A 19,623-nucleotide genomic window follows, 5' to 3' on the forward strand; every position below is an offset into this window, starting at 1 on the left:
TGTCTTTGAGATATTTTATTCCCCCTGTTCACTATATGGTAAAACTAATGTGTTGGTGTGATTCGTCAGGTTGGTACGAGTTCGTAGACACCAAACATGTATAGGTTTTACTTTTATCTAAGGCAGGGTTCCCCAACTCCAGTCCTCAAGGCCCACCAACAGTGCATGTTTTCAGGATTTCCTTAGCATTGCACTGCTGTTGGAACCAGCACCTGGGCAGGTAATTACATTAACACCTGTGCAATACTAAGGAAATCCCAAAAACCTGCACTGTTGGTGGGCCTTGAGGACTGGAGTTGGGGACCTTTAAATAAGGGGTTAAAAAAAAAATTAGAAGTTTGTCCAAAAAAAGTGGAGCACTTTTTGCACCATATTCCGTGACCCATAGCGTTCTCATTTTTTGGGATCTATGGCTCAGTGATTGCTTATTTTTTGTGTCTCAAGCTGATTTTTTTAATGGTTCTATTTTTGCGCAGATGCTATATTTTGATCGCCTGTTATTGAATTTTGTGCAAAATTTGTAGTGACCAAAAACAAACATAATTTTGGCGTTTGGATTCTTTTGCGGCTATGTTGTTTACCGATCAGATTAATTGATTTTATATTTTGATAGATCGGGTATTTCTGAACGAGGCGATACCAAATGTGTATTTTTTAAATTTTTTTAACCCTTTAATTTTTAATGAGGTGAAAAGGGGGTGATTTGAACTTTTAGGGGTTTTTTTTGCTTTTTTTATATGTTACTAGTCCCCATAGGGGACTATAAGGATCAGCAGTCTGATCGCTCATTTATTTCTGCTGATCACAGCTACACAGCTGAGAACAGCAGAAACACTCACCTCTTGTCACTGACAGCAGCCGACCGGGTGAAACAGGAAGTGAGTTATGTGAGCTACAGGAGTCATTACATGACCCTGTGTTACCATGACAAACATTGGCTCACAGTGATCATGTCACCACAATGCCGATGGAGCCAGGTGAGTACAGATTTACCACGACCGGCATTTAAAAGGTGCTGTGACATTTTCACAGCACCATTTAAGGGGTTAACAGGCACAGATGGAACACGGATCCACTCGTGCCTGCGAGGCACACATCAGCTGTATAAATCAGCTGACCTGTGTGCGGATCCCTGCCGACAGCAGCTGGTAGGGATTACACTATGGTGATTTAGGACGTAATGTTACTGCCCACCGTCGTAAAAGGGTTAAAGAGAACAAACCACCAGGATTTTTATATATAAACCAAAGCCAGTGCAATAGTGGTGCCATCATGCTGATTCTAAACATAACTTTTAAGTTGGGAGATCGGAGGTATACTTTCTGAAATATAGGCAAGCAAAGTTTGTGAAATGCACTGTTATTTGATGATCGGTGCAATGGAATATCTAATAGCTGGGTCGGGTTTTGCTAGTTATTCCATCCCCTATATCAGAGGTCCCCAACTCCAGTCCTCAAGGCCCACCAACAGTGCAGGTTTTTGGGATTTCCTTAGTATTGCACAGGTGTTAATGAAATTACCTGCCCAGGTGCTGGTTCCATCAGCAGTGCAATGCAAAGGAAATCCTGAAAACATGCACTGTTGGTGTGCCTTGAGGAATGGAGTTGGGAAACCCTGCCCTATATGACTACTTATCCTCCCCCCCCCTTTCTCTGTTATTACAGAGGGAGGAAGAACAGGGGAGAGGAAGTACAGGCAGGCAGACAGAGGCGGGAATAACTAGCAAAAACCCAATCCACCTATTAGATATTCCGTTGCACCTATCATCAAATAACAGTGCATTTCACAAACTCTACTTGCCTATATATCAGAAAGTATACATCTGATCTCACAACTACAGGTTTAGAATTAGCACGATAGCGCCAGTATAGCACTGGCTTTAGTTTATATATGAAAATCCTGTTGGTTGGTCCTCTTTAAGTGATAATTTCCTGCTGAGAAAACACTCCTTGTACTGGAAATAAAGTGGCACCTCGCTTAACGAGTAACCCAGTTAACGAGAATTTCGCTTAACAAGCAAAGCTTTCTGTAAATCTGTAACTCTGTTTACGAGAATGCTTTGCTGTACGAGCAAAATACTCACCACACACACTTCCGGTTCCGTACATCCACCGCGCTCTAATCCGCACTTGCAGTCCGCACAAACACACACACAAACACAAACACACACACACAAATACACACAAACACACACACACACACACACACACACACACACACACACAAACACACACACACAAACACACACACACACAAACACACACACACACAAACACACACACACACACAAACACACAAACACACAAACACACACAAACACACACAGTATTATGCTCACCTTACCTTCCGTTCCACCGCCAGCCTCATGGTTCTTGTAGTTCACCGTTATAGGCTGTGTATCGGCAGGCATCGCGACGAAGCAGGAACTTCCTCTGTCACCGCTACTCAAAGGCAGCGCGCTGGCCAATCAGAGGCAAGCGGCTCCTGCCTTTGACGTCAGTGCTCTGGCAGCAGAAGTTCCTCCCTCGTAGTGATGGTAACCCGATACACAGCTCGTACTAGTGAACAGCAAGTCCGAGGAGGCCGGCGATGGAACGGAAGGTAAGGTGAGCATATGTGCGTGTGTGTGCATGTGTGTATTTGTGCATGTGTGGAATGACACAATAGGGGACCAGGATGGGACATTTAACAAGTTGTGGAACAAATTGTCTGCATTGCAATGATTTCCTATGGGAAATCTTGCTCTGCTGAACGAGTAATTTGGTTAACAAGCCCACTCCCAGAACGGATTGTTCTTGTTAACCAAGGTTCCACTGTACAACACAGGCTAATAAGTGACACATCCTTGAAATCAGACTCTTGTGTCATATATTCTGCTGCTTGCAGATTAAAAAAGCAAAAACCTACTGAAAGAGTCCCTATAATACTTCTTCTAATGAGGATATATTCATCAGTTGCCTATATTTTCCTTTCAACACATTTGTAAAATTATACATAAAGGAGTATAACCCTCTTAAAAGGAGTGGTCTCAAAATGCAGCTTCAGAAAATTACCACTCCCTGCTTTCCCTGGGGCAGTGCTCTCCTGAAGACTTAAGGGGGCTTTACACGCTACGATATCGTTAATGTTTTATCGTCGGGGTCACGTTGTTAGTGACGCACATCCGGCGTCATTAACGATATCGCAGCGTGTGACACTTACCAGAGACCTTAAGCGACCTCAAAAATGATGAAAATCGTTCACCATGGAGAGGTCGTCCCAAAACCAAAAATCGGTAATGGTTGATTATTGATGTGGTTCGTCGCTCCTGCGGCAGCACACATCGCTGTGTGTGACACCGCAGGAGCGAGGAACGTCTCCTCACCTGCTGCCGGCCGCAATGCGGAAGAAAGGAGATGGGCGGGATGTTACGTCCAGGTCATCTCCACCCCTCCGCTTTCATTGGCCGGCCGCTTAGTGACGTCGCGGTGATGCCGAACGTCCCTCCCCCTTGAGGGAGGGATTGTTCGGCAGTCACAGCGACACCGCCGACCAGGTAAGTGCGTGTGACGCTGCCGTAGCGATAATGTTCGCTACGGCAGCGAACATGACGGGGGCGGGTGCTTACACGCTCGATATTGCTAGCGATATCGGAGCGTGTAAAGCCTGCTTAAGGCTATGTGCCCACGGGGAAAGTGTCTTGCAGATATATCCGCAGGAGCTCCCAGAAAACCGCAGCACAACTTTGTCTGTTTCAATGCTGCGGATGTGCTGCGGAATGTCCTGTAGATATGCTGCGGTCATTCTGCATTGAGGATACAGTACCATGGCTTGGGCACTCCATCCTCAATGCAGAACAAGTGCTGCAGTGATCGTTGCGTTCTTACTTACCTCCATTACGCAGCACTTCACTTTGCAGCCGTGTGTGCGTCTGCACATTGCAGGAGAAGGTGGGCGGGCCTGAACTAGCTCTGGCTGTCACATGACCAGAGCTCGTGCAGGCCTCACCCACCTCCTGCTCCAGGCTTCACTGCGCTCCTCTGCACCGGGGGAAGTGACTCCGTTGTCCGCTATCAAGGCAGGTAAGTATAGGACCCTGCGGAAAAATCTGCAAGAATAATTCACATGCTGCCGATTTTTCCGCAGGAAAATCCGCATTATTTCCGCTGCGGAAAAAAAACGCAGTGTGGGCACAGCAGTTCCAAAATGCCATAGAAATGGCGGGGGACTCGCTATACTGCGGATTTTTGAAAAATCCGCGGAATTTCCGCAAAAAAAATTGCCGCAAACTCCGCGAATTTTCTGCAGCGTGGGCACATAGCCTAATAGTCCATAGCAGCAGTATAGCTGTGCTCATGGTCCAAACGAAACTCTCTTCCATACTCCAGGCAAAGGTGGCTTTGTCTCTGTACTATGGCATAATTGCAGGGGGGGCTGAGGCTGGTAAGATCCAGCTATCCGGCCAGCTTCAGAGTGGCATGACCATGCTATCAACCAGTGTTCCCCAACTCCAGTCCTCAGTAGCCACCAACATTGCATGTTTTCATGATTTTCTTGGTATTGCACAAGTGATAATTAAATCACCTGCAGAGGTGAGGATTCCAATACCTGTGCAATACTAAGAAAATCCTCTAAACATACCCTGTTGGGGAGTCTTGAGGACTGAAGTTGAGGAACTCTACTGTAACGTATAGAGCTTGCTACTTCCTTCCTTAGGTAATTGGCCATGCTGGGACCGCAGGATGGCCGGTAGGTAACAAACTGTATACGATAACATGTTAAAAAAATAACTATTATTCAGAACGGAGAGATAAATTGCAATTGTTTTTACAAGCACTTTGCAATTTTACCCATTTAAATCCCCTTAACTCATTATTGAAGTTCCTAATTATTATCTTCTTACCTGGTTTCCTCCCACAAAGATAGAACGCTAATCGGTCGGTTAATTCATGCTGAATTTCCACAAGGCGATCTGCCAGTTCATGGTGGCCACCTTGCCTGTTGGAAGAAAAACAAAGCTTTATTACGGTTTGTGGGACTGCCTGATGGCTCTAGGGGTGTACAGGACTGGAAAAACATGGCTGCTTTCTCCTAAAAACATTGCTACACCTGTCCATGGACGGTGTCTGGTATGTCAGCTTTCCTCTATTAAAGTGAATTGGGATAAGCTGAAAAACAACTCTTTCAATCTGTGAAAAAGTGTGACATTGAAACTGGAAGTAAAAGATGTCTTTCTACTTCTGTACAACCCCTTTAAACATTACCCATAAAGCAGTTTATTGACAGAGGATATTAATAACATTGCGGACACACTTAAAGGGAATCTGTCAGCAGGTATTTCCTACCTATTCTGAGAGCTGCATAGTGTAGGCAAGAAGATTCTGAACCCAACAATGTATCACTTAGATTACTGTCTAGAGCTAATTCTGACACAATCTGAATTTTTAGGTTTCGTCATGTAGCTGAGCGAGATACCATGCCCACACCAGGATCTCAATAGATTACATATACATTACAGTGAGCTGTCAATCACAGGAGGGGACATGTCAGACTTCTCTGCACCTGAGTTTCTAAGTCTGTAATGAGAAGGGTCCTGCTGCTTAAACAAAGATAGCGTATAAACAATAAATCGGACTATGACAAAACAAGCATGCCTGAACTTTCTGTATTAGCCCTTGCAGCATGCTAGCTTCAGTTTACATAATAAAAACCTGCTGACAGATTCCTTTTAAAGGGAACCTGTCCGGTCCAATATGCACCCAGAACCACGAACAGTTCTGGGTGCATATTGCTAATCCCTACCTAACCGTCCCTGTATACACTAGCATAGATAAAGAGATCTTTAGAAAAGTATTTTTAAAGCTCTTTTATAGTATACTAATGAGCAAGGGGACTAGTCCCCTGGGTGTTAGTTCCCCTGGCTAAGTCGGAATCATTAGCATCTTAGTACGTCCCTGTGGGCGTGCTAACAACTACACCGTGTGCAGAATTATTAGACAAGTTTTATTTTAAAGGATTTTTTTTTTATTATTGATCAACAACTGTGTTCTCAATCAACCCAAAAGACTCCTAAATATCAAAGCTTAATATTTTTGGAAGTTAGAGTGGGTTTTTTTTTAGTTTTTGGCTATCTTAGGAGGATATCTGTTTTTGCAGGTAACTATTACTGTGCAGAATTATTAGGCAACTTAATAAATGCCAAATATATTCCCATCTCACTTGTTTATTTTCACCAGGTAAACCAATATAACTGCACAAAATTTAGAAATAAACATTTCTGACATGCAAAAACAAAACCCCACAAAATTAGTGACCAATATAGCCACCTTTCTTTATGATGACACTCAATAGCCTACCATCCATAGATTCTGTCAGTTGCTTGATCTGTTTACGATCAACATTGCGTGCAGCAGGTGCCACAGCCTCCCAGACACTGTTCCGAGAGGTGAACTGTTTTCCCTCCCTGTAAATCTCACATTTTATGAGGGACCACAGGTTCTCTATGGGGTTCAGATCAGGTGAACAAGGGGGCCATGTCATTATTTTTTCATCTTTTAGAACTTTACTGGCCAGCTACGCTGTGGAGTAGTTGGATGCATGTGATGGAGAACTGTCCTGCATGAAAATCATGTTTTTCTTGAACGATACCAACTTCTTCCTGTACTACTGCTTGAAGAAGTGGTCTTCCAAAAACTGGCAGTAGGTCTGGGAGTTGAGCTTCACTCCATCCTCAACCCGAAAAGTTCCATCTTTGATGATACCAGCTCATAGCAGTACCCCACCTCCACCTTGCAGGCATCTGAGTCGGAGGGGAGCTCTCTGCCCTTTACTGATCCAGCCTCTGGCCTATCAAGAGTCACTCTCATTTCATCAGTACATAAAACCTTTGAAAAATCAGTCATAAGATATTTCTTGGCCCAGTCTTGATGTTTTATCTTATGCTTCTTGTTCAAAGGTGGTCGTTTTTCAGCCTTCCTTACGTTGGCCATGTTCCTGAGTATGGCACACCTTGTGCTTTTTGATACTCCAGTAACGTTGCAGCTCTGAAATATGGCAGCTTCACGCTTGATTTTCCTCAATTCATGGGCAGTTATTTTGTGCCTTTTTTGCCCAACACGCTTCTTGCAACCCTGTTGGCTATTTGCCATGAAACGCTTGATTGTTCAGTGATCACGCTTTAAAAGTTTGGCAATTTCAAGACTGCTGCATCCCTCTGCAAGACATCTCCCAATTTTGGACTTTTCAGAGCCCGTCAAATCTCTCTTCTGACCCCATTTAGCCAAAGGAAAGGAAGTTTCCTAATAATTAAGCACACCTTATATAGGGTGTTGATGTCATTACACCACAGCCCTCCTCATTACAGAGATGCACATCACCTGATTTATTTAATTGGTAGTTGGCTCTCAAGCCTATACAGCTTGGAGTAGGACAACATGTATAAAAAGTATCATGTGATCAAAATACTCATTTGCCTAATAATTCTGCACACAGTCTAATGAATGTGCAGTATCAGAGGATGATCTCACTTACCTCTCTGCTGCCATCGCCAACCGACTCTGGATTTCGTCTCAGTGCGCATAACCCCGGAATTTTGGTCATGTCACTACTTCAGTTTAAAGCTTGGAAGCGTACACCTGGCTTCATAGTGCACATGACCGAACCTTCGGAGTCATGTGCACTGAGCAGAAATCCAGTGTTGGGCAGCGATGGCAGCGGAGAGGTGAGTGAGATCATCCTCTGACGCTGCACATTCATTATCATGATAGTACACGCCCCTGTGGGTGTACTAACATACTAATGGGGCCGACTAGCCAGGGGAACTAACCCCCAGGGGACTAGGCCTCTCGCTCATTAGCAAACGATAGAAGATCTTTAGAAATACTAATTCTAGGGTTCTTATTTAAAAAAAAACAAAAATCTAAAATGGAATATCCATGGGGCTACACGTGAATATATCCTTACTCATGATAGCTAAACTGCAGTAACAGGCCAAAGAGAATGAATAGCAGATCGCCATTAATCAACTAATATAGAATTACTGGACATCCTCTGACAACTAAATGAATTACATTTGAATTTCGCTTTCAGCCTTTAGCCATCCATCTTGCACACTTTTCTAGCAGTCATCCCTTGTCTCATCAATATGACACACAAGTATGTGAAGAATGTGCAATGTGGTATGTCTGACATGGAGAAACACATACATGCTATAGATATAAATAAAAAAAATACCATTCCGTTTCAGAGTAAAAGAAATGACCTGCTGATACTTAGTGTGCTACATTAATTTCCGGAAATCAGGTGATGTTCTCTGTGATGGAGCCAGTGCAGTGATAAGCTCTCATATGGTCACTTTAACATGTACATTAATAGTTGGGGGGATGGAGGGGGAACAACATATAGTTGGTATTGCAATGGAATCTGTCACCAGGTTTTTGCCACCTAATGTTAGAGCAGCATAACGTAGGGGCAGAGATCCTGATTCCAGCAGTGTATCACTTACTGGGCTGCTTAGTGTCGTTTTGATAAAATCACTTTAATCAGCAGTAGATTATCATTACAGGACTACTTGGAGTTCTGCCAGATAGTCCAGCATATTTATGAGCTCTGTATAACTGCTAGATCTGTTTGCAGTGAAAGCATTGATTTTATCAAAATGACAGCAAACAGCTCCATAAGTGAAACATTACAGGAATCAGGATCTCTGCCCCTACATTGTGCTGCTGTCACATAGGGGAGAAAAAAATCTGCTGATAGAGTCCCTTTATAGTTACACTAATATTATCCCAATCTTTGTGATGACCATGTTCACACCATATACATACATAGGATATGTGCTGTATACCTGAACAGGTCTATAGGCTATAATGTGTCTTATGCGTGCCCAATTAAGCGATCTTTTAGCATAATCACTCTATTATTGTATTTTCTTTATATTCTCCATGAATCATTTTAAGTCACACATAATCAGGTGTGAGTAACGTGAAGTACTGCCTCCTTACAAAATCCTAATATGTAGTAGGTGTTATAATATTAGTACATCCTTCCAATTAGAAATGTAGCATAGTTCTCCCAATTAGCTATGTCCCTCACCTCATGTGCAGGGCATTACAATAGCTTAGGTATCCATGGATTTCCAAGTGGAAATCCTGATGCTATTATGAATAAAAAAAAAATAAAATCTTCACGGTCTCTGTTGGGCTCTGTTTAAATACCATTCAGCGACAAATTTTCACCACAAAAAAAAAAAAAACTATCTTCAGTGTATACCATTGTCTTTCTCTTATGAAAAACAAAAGATTTGTATCTCAGCCAAGAATGATATTTTCTACCTTTAGAATAGATATGGCAGCGTACCCAGGAGATAGAAAGGTGAAGCATGTAACAGTAAGGAATAGAGGTTCCCCTGAAAACGGCTATAGAAATAAGGCTAGATTTAGACACAAAACAGGGGTGTGATCCTGACCTAGCATAGTCAATAGGCGTTTTCCCAGCTGAATCAGGTGTCCCTGGATCCGCACCGTAAACTGTGAGCAGCTCAGCCTGTAGTATCTGACCAGCTTTGGCCGCCACATGAAGCGGTGTACTTCCCTTTTCCTGGAAGACATTAAAGAGAAACTCAGCAATTCTACCATTATCATTGGTATTTGAAAAGTATTAAATGGGCATTCTCAAGTTATAAATTGCTTTAATTATTTATCAAAAGTTAATTGCAAAATTGTTTTTTTTCATGTTATCTGTGATTCTCCTGCCAAGAGAGCTTTTATCTTTCATAGTGTACAGCTCATTTCCATGAAGATTCTCCTGCCAAGAGAGCTTTTATCTTTCATAGTGTACAGCTCATTTCCATGAAGCTTAAACACCAGTGCCTGCCCAAACCCTGGCCCAATGTACACAGTAGTTACACTCAATGACAGTAGTTCACTACTAACCAGGGTGGATAAAAATCTTGATTTTTTTAAAAAAATAAAAAAAAAATCATTTGATTTAAATCAGATTTTTTAATCAAGTTGTACACAAGCAAAACTTTGTCTTTTTGCAAATCTAATTGTTTTACACAAATAAAAATATTAAAACAGTTGATTATGAAACCTAATAATTTTTATTTGCACTATTAAACACTCAGAATTGAACTACAGAGAGTAAGTACTTTTTAACAATAGCCTATCTCTAACGTTTGAAGTAAGCAAACATCTTCAGTGAATACATCAGTCCTTTAAGCCTACTGTTTATTTAGGACTCTTAATAGGAAAACCAGTTGTCCTGCTTTAGCAGTTCCTAAGCGGTTTCGGACTGTTGTGTGCACAAAACCAAATGAAGAAAACAATCTCTCTACTCCTGCGGATGAAGCCGATGCAGTCAGTAGCTGAGTAGCTAGATTTATTATCTTTGCTGGAAGAACAAGTGATTGCGACTTCCACCAGTCCAGTGGTTTTAGTTCATTAACGACGTTATCTGCAAACATGTATTTTTGAAATGGTGCAGATTCACACTTCAATTTCAGCACAGTTGCCACAATGTCATGGTTAGTATTGGCGAGCCACTCCATTGCAGAGTTGATTTCCGCCTCAGATAATTTTTTCCCTCTGTAGATGGGATACAAGATATTGGCTAAATAGTGTTCTTCTTTTAATGCTTGGTCCTTGCGGTGCTGTATTGCAACCTTTACATTGTTTGAGAGGTTCAAGAGATCTAGAGAACCTTCTAAATCTTTCCAAACTTCTGTGGCATCAGCTATGGTTGCAGTATCTTTCTGCATTTTATCCAACGCAATCGATATTGGCTTTAACCTTTCCAAAAGGTCCTCGGCATTTCTCTTCACACCAAGATTTAATACTTTGCTTCGTATATTAGCATCAATTTTATCCCGATGTGTTTCGCAAATGGACAGTAATTTTGACCAGTTGTTAATAAACAGTTCCAAGCAGTCAGCCAAAGTATTCCATCTAACATCTTGTGGTAGAACCAACTTCAGTCCTCCCATTTCCTTGTAGGTTGCATGTGCAAAATGATTATTGTGGAAATATTTAACAATTTCTACAACATGTTCCTTGACACCCAAAATATGCAGGTCTTTTGCCAAAAGATGCAACAAATGGGCAGAACAACCGTATGTAATGACATTTGTGTCATCCTGTGCCAGTTCCGCTCGCATTTTTGCCACATTGCTTGCGTTATCAGTAACTAAGCTCCTTACTTTACATCCAAACTGTTCTTGGCATTGGTGAATTGAGTTCTTAGCAATTTCAAGTAAATATTCAGCAGTATGTGAATTTCCAGATGTGTCGATTGTGTCTGTAAGGTAAGTTTCACCATCTTCTGTTGTGACACAAGTGCAAATTATGGGGTCGTTGTGGATGTTGCTCCAACCATCCAAGCTCATGTTAACAACCTTGTCTTTCAAATATTTTGTACAAGCCGCTCTTTCTATGTCGTATACAGCCTGAAGATGTTTTCCTGAGATATCAAATCTACTTGGTGGTTTGTAGCCTGGTCTAATTCCTTCGATCATTTGTACAAACAATGGGTGCTCAACTAGTCGGAAAGAAGAATTGGTTGCAAATATGAATTTAGCAATTAATTCATCAAAATGTTCTTTCTGGCTCGTCGTAGTCTTTAAGATGAATTTTTCTACACTTTGTTGCACGCAAAGTTTTTTTTTGGGCTGCTTTGTTGAAGTTGTACCCAGATATTGATTGTCACGTGCAGCACAAGCCATATTTGACCCTGAAAGCACAGAAATTAAAAATATAAATCGACTGCGTATTTGAAGAAATATAACGAAAATATTGAAACAAACTTTTTGAACAATGTAATGGTCCTCGTCCTATAAGGGCTGTCTCAAAAGTTATGCTACTCAAGTTTTCCGGTGAGGTTGCTGTAATACTGGTAACTAATATCAGAGCCTCAACAACTGAAAAAAATTATGTCACAAAAGTTTTAAAAATGTTTTTTTTTTTTTAAAATGGTCAATTTGGCAGACTTCAAAAGTGAATTGCAGCCTACAATAAAAAAAAAATAAGCGTATACACACTTTATTTTTACTTAAAGGACATGTGCACCTTTATTTTTTAAGGTGCAGCCAGTCACAGTGTGCACATGTCCTCCCCCCGCAGCTCTCTTACCTCCGATGTCAGCGCTGCGGGGATCCGTGGCTTCATTCTGCCCGTCCGCGAGCGCGCCTCCATTCATTTCAATGGAGCGTGCGGCCCACTGACGTCACGCCGCTGGATCACTGCGAGTAGGCCGCAACCGGAGGACGGGAGGCGGACGGTCAAAACGAAGCCACGGATCTCAGCGCTGCGGGGATCGGAGGTAAGAGCGCTGCGGGGGGGGGACATGTGCACCTTAAAAAAATAAAGGTGCACATGTCCTTTAGCATTAATTTTCTGTGAAATATTGCCTTAACATAAATTTAAATTCTATACTCCAGAACTACCAGTGCTAGAAATTTTTCTTTTCATAGACTTTAACCATCCCAGTAAAATGTCTGTTAAAAAAATAGGTTGTAAATTAATTGCCAGACTTACCACTAGTACTAGGCTCCTGGTGCATAAGAAGCTGTGGGGGTTCATTGACATTAGTTGTATCACTATCAACATCTTCATTTCCCTTCTGGTTGCAGTTTTCATAATGTGATTTCAAACGGCAAACAAGTCCTTGGATATCCTTTTGACAGTATTTGCACTTTGCTCTTGCACCTTTCTTTCCAAGATCTGCTGCTGGCATCTCAACAAAATGAACCCAAATAGGGTCTCTCTTACGACCTGCTGCCATGGCTCACACAGATCACTTATGAAGTTTGATTGTTACTACAGCCTGAGCCAAGCACTGCTGATGTTACTACAGCCTGAGCCAAGTACTGCTGACTATCCAACAAGTTTGGGCATGTCAACTGAATGCAGGGAAAAAGAAACTAAACCAAAACTGAAACCAAGCTAGAAGTGTGGAATTAAAGGGGCAGTATGAACAAAATGTGGAGGCTATTAATAGTTTATACAATTAAGACATGCTGCTTTTAAACACCTACCTATTGCCATATAGTAAAACAAAAAAAGATTTTTACTTACTTTGGGGTCCCCCCCTCACCCTGGCGTTAGATCGTTGCCCCTAGTTTCGTCCGTGTAACTATGGGCGCACATGCACACTGCTCTCACTTCTCATTTTAATCGTGATTTATATTAAAAAAAACCTTTTGATTTAAATCAGTGATTTAAATCATGATTAAAATCATGATTTAAATCGATCCGATTTAAATAGAAAAAAATCTCTTGATTTAAATCATGATTTAAATCGGCGTGATTTAAATCAATCCACCCTGCTACTAACATCACAGTCATCTCTCTTCAGCCAACTGAATTCTATACATCATTAAGTTACTCATTACACTATATCTGCCTTTCAGCTCCTGATGATCTGTTCTTATTAATCCTACAGAATCACAATCCCCCAGCATCACAAGTTTCACTGTTCTAAACCATGTCCTTTTAGCTCTATTTGTAAATAGAGTGATAGCAGTGTAGACTAAGAACAAATCACTTGTAGATGCATGTGTTAAGGTACCGTCACACTTAGCGACGCTCCAGCGATCCCGCCAGCGATCTGGCCTGGCAGGGATCGCTGGAGCGTCGCTACATGGTCGCTGGTGAGCTGTCAAACAGGCAGATCTCCACAGCGGTCAAAGATCAGCCACCAAGCAAAGGCTTTGCTTGGTTACCCGATATTTACCTTGGTTACCAGCGTCCGCAGCTTCTAGAAGCCGGCTCCCTGCACACGTAGCCAAGCTACACATCGGGTAACCATAAGCAAAGCGCTTTGCTTAGTAACCCGATGTGTACTATAGTTACCAAGCACAGGGTCGTTACACGGGTCGCTGGTGGCTGATCTCTGATTGCTGTGGAGATCTGCCTGTTTGACAGCTCACCAGCGACCATGTAGCGACGCTCCAGCGATCCCTGCCAGGTCAGATCGCTGGTGGGATCGCTGGAGCATCGCTTAGTGTGACGGTATACTAATACTACAGCTCTGCTGCTCACCAGAACTGTCACTCAAGCTACAGTGTTCACCCTGCCATAATCCAGTGAGTAAGAGACTAGATATTTGTGAGCTGCTCAAGAGACAACTTGAGAATACCCTTTTAAAAGGGAGTCAGTCACCCCCAAAACTCAAACTGAACTATTTATAAACATTTATATAGGGAACCGTGACCCTATAAAAATCATACTGGTGCTGTAGATTTTACACATTTTGTTTTATATAAACACAGTTTTTATTGCATATGTAAATAAGAACCTTCAATGCACCCTCGGCATCTCCACCATTGTGCCCCCTCAATTACCATCCTCCGCTTGTCCCTTTAAGGTGATTAGGCAGCATTACAAAGCAAATGCTGTCAATCTAAATCTCACGCTCTGTGCACACTCACATGCAGAGGCCAAGTGCATGCACGCACAGTGTCCGTATGTGCCCATTTTCATCTCATTTCTCCTGTCCGCATAGGCCAAGAATGTATCGGCGTGCACAGACATTGTGTGATTTAACCCTTACAATGTCAGCATATGCAGGACGAGGATTTAGATTAAACGGTGCTTTAAAGCAACTGCTGTCAATCACCATAAAGGGAGGGTCAGAGGATGGTGATTGAGCGGCAAAATGGTGCAATAAGCCCTTTGCCATGCTAAGCGTGCAGGAAAATCCCGTCATTTACTTCTGTAATAAAACAGTTTTTACATAAAATGTAAAGTAAATATAGGGGCTACGTCCACTATGTGAATATCTAAAATAGTGCCATTTCAGTTTTGGGGGGTAACAAACTCACTTAAGCAGATCAGATGAAGGAAATACATTTACTCAGGAGGTAGAAAGGCAAGTAAAAAATGATTCACACTACTGGGAATAAATTCATTGCTGATGTATCATTGACATTATCTACAATAATAACTTTTCTAAAACCATACCATATAAGAAACGCATCAATTTTGCCTTGAATGGTGTTTCTTGTTCTCGGACAGAATTGTGAAGGCTGCAGCTGATCAGTAGCCGCTGATTGGCTGCATCGGTCATGACACAGTTTATATCAGGAGACCAGCCGTGAAATCAGAGCTAGGAGTATAGCAGCTATGCAGATCCAATAGACAGGTGTAGATTTGATATTAAAGTTATACAGCACCATGGGAACATTAAAGGGTTATACCGATCTCCAAGCTCCTATCCCAATATATAGTAGGTGTAATAACAATATTAGCAAAATATCTTCAATTAGAAGAAGGGAATTTTGTTACTTACCGTAAATTCCTTTTCTTCTAGCTCTTATTGGGAGACCCAGACGATTGGGGTATAGCTACTGCCCTCCGGAGGCCACACAAAGCACTACACTAAAAAGTGCAAGGCCCCTCCCCTTCTGGCTATACCCCCCCGTGGTATCACGGGTTCTCCAGTTTTAGTGCCAAAGCAAGAAGGAGGAAGCCAATAACTGGTTTAAACAAATTAACTCCGAATAACGTCGGAGAACTGAAAAACCGTTCAACATGAACAACATGTGTACCCGCAAACAACAAAAAAATCCCGAAGGACAACAGGGCGGGTGCTGGGTCTCCCAATAAGAGCTAGAAGAAAAGGAATTTACGGTAAGTAACAAAATTCCCTTCTTCTTCAGCGCTCTATTGGGAGACCCAGACGATTGGGACGTCCAAAAGCTGTCCCTGGGTGGGTAAAGAGATACCTCATGTTAGAGCTGCAAAACAGCCCTCCCCTACGGGGATGTCACTGCCGCCTGCAGGACTCTTCTACCTAAGCTGGCATCCGCCGAAGCATAGGTATGCACCTGATAATGTTTGGTGAAAGTGTGCAGACTCGACCAGGTAGCTGCCTGGCACACCTGTTGAGCCGAAGCCTGGTGTCGTAATGCCCAGGACGCACCCACGGCTCTGGTTGAGTGGGCTTTTAGCCCTGAAGGAACCGGAAGCCCCGCAGAACGGTAGGCCTCTAGAATTGGTTCTTTGATCCATCGAGCCAGGGTGGCTTTAGAAGCCTGCAACCCCTTGCGCGGACCAGCGACAAGGACAAAAAGTGCATCGGAACGGCGCATGGGCGCCGTGCGGGAAATGTAGATTCTGAGTGCTCTCACCAGATCCAGCAAACGTAAGTCCTTTTCATACCGGTGAACCGGATGAGGACAAAAGGAAGGCAAGGATATATCCTGATTAAGATGAAACGAGGAGACGACCTTAGGGAGAAACTCCGGAATGGGGCGCAGCACTACCTTGTCCTGGTGGAACACCAGGAAGGGAGCCTTGGATGACAGAGCTGCCAGCTCCGACACTCGCCGAAGCGATGTGATCGCAACAAGAAACGCCACTTTCTGTGACAGGCGAGAAAAGGAAACTTCCTTCAGAGGCTCGAAAGGCGGCTTCTGGAGAGCAACTAGAACCCTGTTCAGATCCCATGGATCTAACGGCCGCTTGTACGGGGGCACAATATGACAGACCCCCTGCAGGAACGTGCGCACCTTAGGAAGACGTGCTAGACGCTTCTGAAAAAACACGGATAGTGCCGATACTTGCCCTTTAAGGGAGCTGAGCGACAAGCCCTTTTCTAACCCCGATTGCAGGAAAGAAAGAAAAGTGGGCAATGCAAATGGCCAGGGAGACACTCCCTGAGCGGAACACCAGGATAAGAAAATCTTCCACGTTCTGTGGTAGATCTTAGCAGAAGTCGACTTTCTAGCCTGTCTCATTGTGGCTACAACTCCTTGGGATAATCCTGCAGACGCTAGGATCCAGGACTCAATGGCCACACAGTCAGGTTCAGGGCCGCAGAATTCTGATGGAAAAACGGCCCTTGGGACAGTAAGTCTGGTCGGTCTGGCAGTGACCACGGTCGACCGACCGTGAGATGCCACAGATCCGGATACCACGATCTCCTCGGCCAGTCTGGGGCGACGAGTATGACGCGGCTGCAATCGGATCTGATCTTGCGTAACACTCTGGGCAAGAGTGCCAGAGGTGGGAAGACGTATGGGAGCCGGAACTGCGACCAATCTTGAACTAATGCGTCTGCCGCCAGAGCTCTTTGATCGCGCGACCTCGCCATGAATGCCGGGACCTTGTTGTTGTGCCGGGACGCCATTAGGTCGACGTCCGGCACTCCCCATCGGCGACAGATTTCCTGAAACACGTCCGGGTGAAGGGACCACTCCCCTGCGTCCATGCCCTGGCGACTGAGGAAGTCTGCTTCCCAATTTTCTACGCCTGGGATGTGAACCGCGGATATGGTGGATGCTGTGTCCTCCACCCACATTAGAATGCGCCGGACTTCTTGGAATGCTTGCCGACTGCGCGTCCCTCCTTGGTGGTTGATGTATGCCACCGCTGTGGAGTTGTCCGACTGGATTCGGATCTGCTTTCCTTCCAGCCACTGTTGGAAGGCCAGTAGGGCAAGATACACTGCCCTGATTTCCAGAACATTGATCTGAAGGGTGGACTCCTGCGGAGTCCACGTCCCCTGGGCCCTGTGGTGGAGAAACACTGCTCCCCACCCTGACAGACTCGCATCTGTCGTGACCACTGCCCAGGATGGGGGCAGGAAGGATCTTCCCTGAGACAATGAGGTGGGAAGGAGCCACCATTGTAGAGAGTCCTTGGCCGTCTGGGAAAGAGAGACTTTCCTGTCCAGGGACGTTGACTTCCCGTCCCATTGGCGGAGAATGTCCCATTGAAGTGGGCGCAGATGAAACTGCGCAAAGGGAACTGCTTCCATGGCTGCCACCATCTTCCCGAGGAAGTGCATGAGGCGCCGTAAGGGGTGCGACTGGCCTTGAAGGAGGGATTGCACCCCTGTCTGTAGGGACCGCTGCTTGTTCAGCGGAAGCTTCACTCTCGCTGCTCGAGTATGAAACTCCATGCCAAGATACGTTAGCGACTGTGACGGTGACAGATTCGACTTTGGAAAGTTGATGATCCATCCGAACGTCTGTAGAGTCTCCAGCGTAGCATGTAGACTGAGTTGGCATGCCTCTTGAGAGGGTGCCTTGACAAGTAGATCGTCTAGGTAAGGGATCACCGAGTGTCCCTGAGAGTGCAAGACTGCTACCACCGCCGCCATGACCTTGGTGAAGACCCGGGGGGCTGTCGCCAGACCGAATGGCAGAGCTACGAACTGAAGATGGTCGTTTCCTATCACAAAACGTAGAAAACGTTGATGTTCTGTAGCAATTGGCACGTGGAGATAAGCATCTTTGATGTCTATTGAGGCAAGGAAGTCTCCTTGAGACATTGAGGCAACGACAGAGCGGAGGGTTTCCATCCGGAACCGTCTGGCGTGCACATGTTTGTTGAGCAGCTTTAGATCCAGAACAGGACGGAACGAGCCGTCCTTTTTTGGAACCACAAAGAGATTGGAGTAAAACCCTCGCCCTTGTTCCTGAGGCGGTACAGGAACCACTACTCCTTCCGCTCTTAGGGAGTCCACCGCCTGCAGCAGGGCATCTGCTCGGTCTGGATGTGGGGAGGTTCTGAAGAACCGAGCTGGAGGACGAGAACTGAACTCGATTCTGTACCCGCGAGACAAAATGTTTGTCACCCACCGGTCTTTGACCTGTGACATCCAAATGTCGGAAAAGCGGGAGAGCCTGCCCCCGACCGGAGATGCGGAGGGGGGGGGCTGGAAGTCATGAGGTAGCCGCTTTGGAAGCGGTTCCTCCATTTGCTTTCTTGGGGCGTGCGTGAGCCCGCCAGGAATCTGAGACTCTTTGCGTCCTCTGAGTCCCTTTGGACGAGGAGAATTGTGTCTTGCCCGAACCTCGAAAGGACTGAAACCTCTGCTGCCATTTTTTCTGCTGAGGTTTGCTTGATCTGGGCTGGGGTAAGGAAGAGTCTTTACCCTTGGACTGTTTAATGATGTCAGCCAATGGCTCGCCAAACAGTCTATCTCTAGATAAAGGCAAGCTGGTTAAACATTTTTTGGAACCAGCATCTGCTTTCCAGTCCTTTAACCACAAGGCTCTGCGCAAAACTACCGAATTGGCGGACGCCATTGAGGTGCGGCTGGTAGATTCTAGGACCGCATTGATAGCGTAAGACGCAAACGCAGACATCTGCGAGGTAAGGGACGCCACTTGCGGCACCGCTGGATGTATGATAGCATCCACTTTTGCTAAACCAGCTGAAATAGCTTGGAGTGCCCATACGGCTGCGAATGCTGGAGCAAACGACGCGCCGATAGCTTCATAGACAGATTTTAACCAAAGGTCCATCTGTCTGTCATTGGCATCCTTAAGTGAAGCGCCATCCTCCACTGCAACTATGGATCTAGCTGCAAGTTTGGAAATCGGGGGGTCTACTTTTGGACACTGGGTCCAGCGCTTGACCACATCAGGGGGGAAAGGAAAACGTGTATCCTTAGAACGTTTAGAGAAACGCCTTTCTGGATGAGCGTCGTGTTTCTGGATTGACTCTCTGAAGTCAGAGTGATCCAAGAAAGCACTCAATTTACGCTTGGGATAGAGGAAACGAAACTTCTCCTGCTCTGCAGCTGCCTCCTCTGCAGAAGGAGCTGGGGGAGAAATATCCAACAGTCTATTGATGGCTGAGATAAGCTCGTTTACCATGGCGTCCCCATCCGGGGTATCCAGATTGAGAGGGGTTC

At 44.5% G+C, this 19,623-nt stretch overlaps 1 protein-coding gene across 6 annotated transcripts in view; it reads right to left on the bottom strand.

The window, feature by feature from the left end:
* The window catches only part of GIT2 (GIT ArfGAP 2), a 153,263-nt gene that overhangs the window by 93,646 nt on the left and 39,994 nt on the right, over positions 1–19,623 (bottom strand). For all 6 annotated transcript variants that reach the window (XM_075320048.1, XM_075320050.1, XM_075320049.1 and 3 more), the window contains exons 6-7: positions 9,446–9,576; positions 4,883–4,977 (exon numbers count right to left, since the gene is read on the bottom strand). In XM_075320048.1, the coding sequence (XP_075176163.1) occupies positions 4,883–4,977; positions 9,446–9,576 (226 nt within the window). The remainder of the gene's footprint in view (positions 1–4,882; positions 4,978–9,445; positions 9,577–19,623) is intronic.

Source organism: Anomaloglossus baeobatrachus, chromosome 1 (genome assembly GCF_048569485.1).
Source record: "Anomaloglossus baeobatrachus isolate aAnoBae1 chromosome 1, aAnoBae1.hap1, whole genome shotgun sequence".
Classification (NCBI taxonomy): Eukaryota; Metazoa; Chordata; class Amphibia; order Anura; family Aromobatidae; genus Anomaloglossus; species Anomaloglossus baeobatrachus.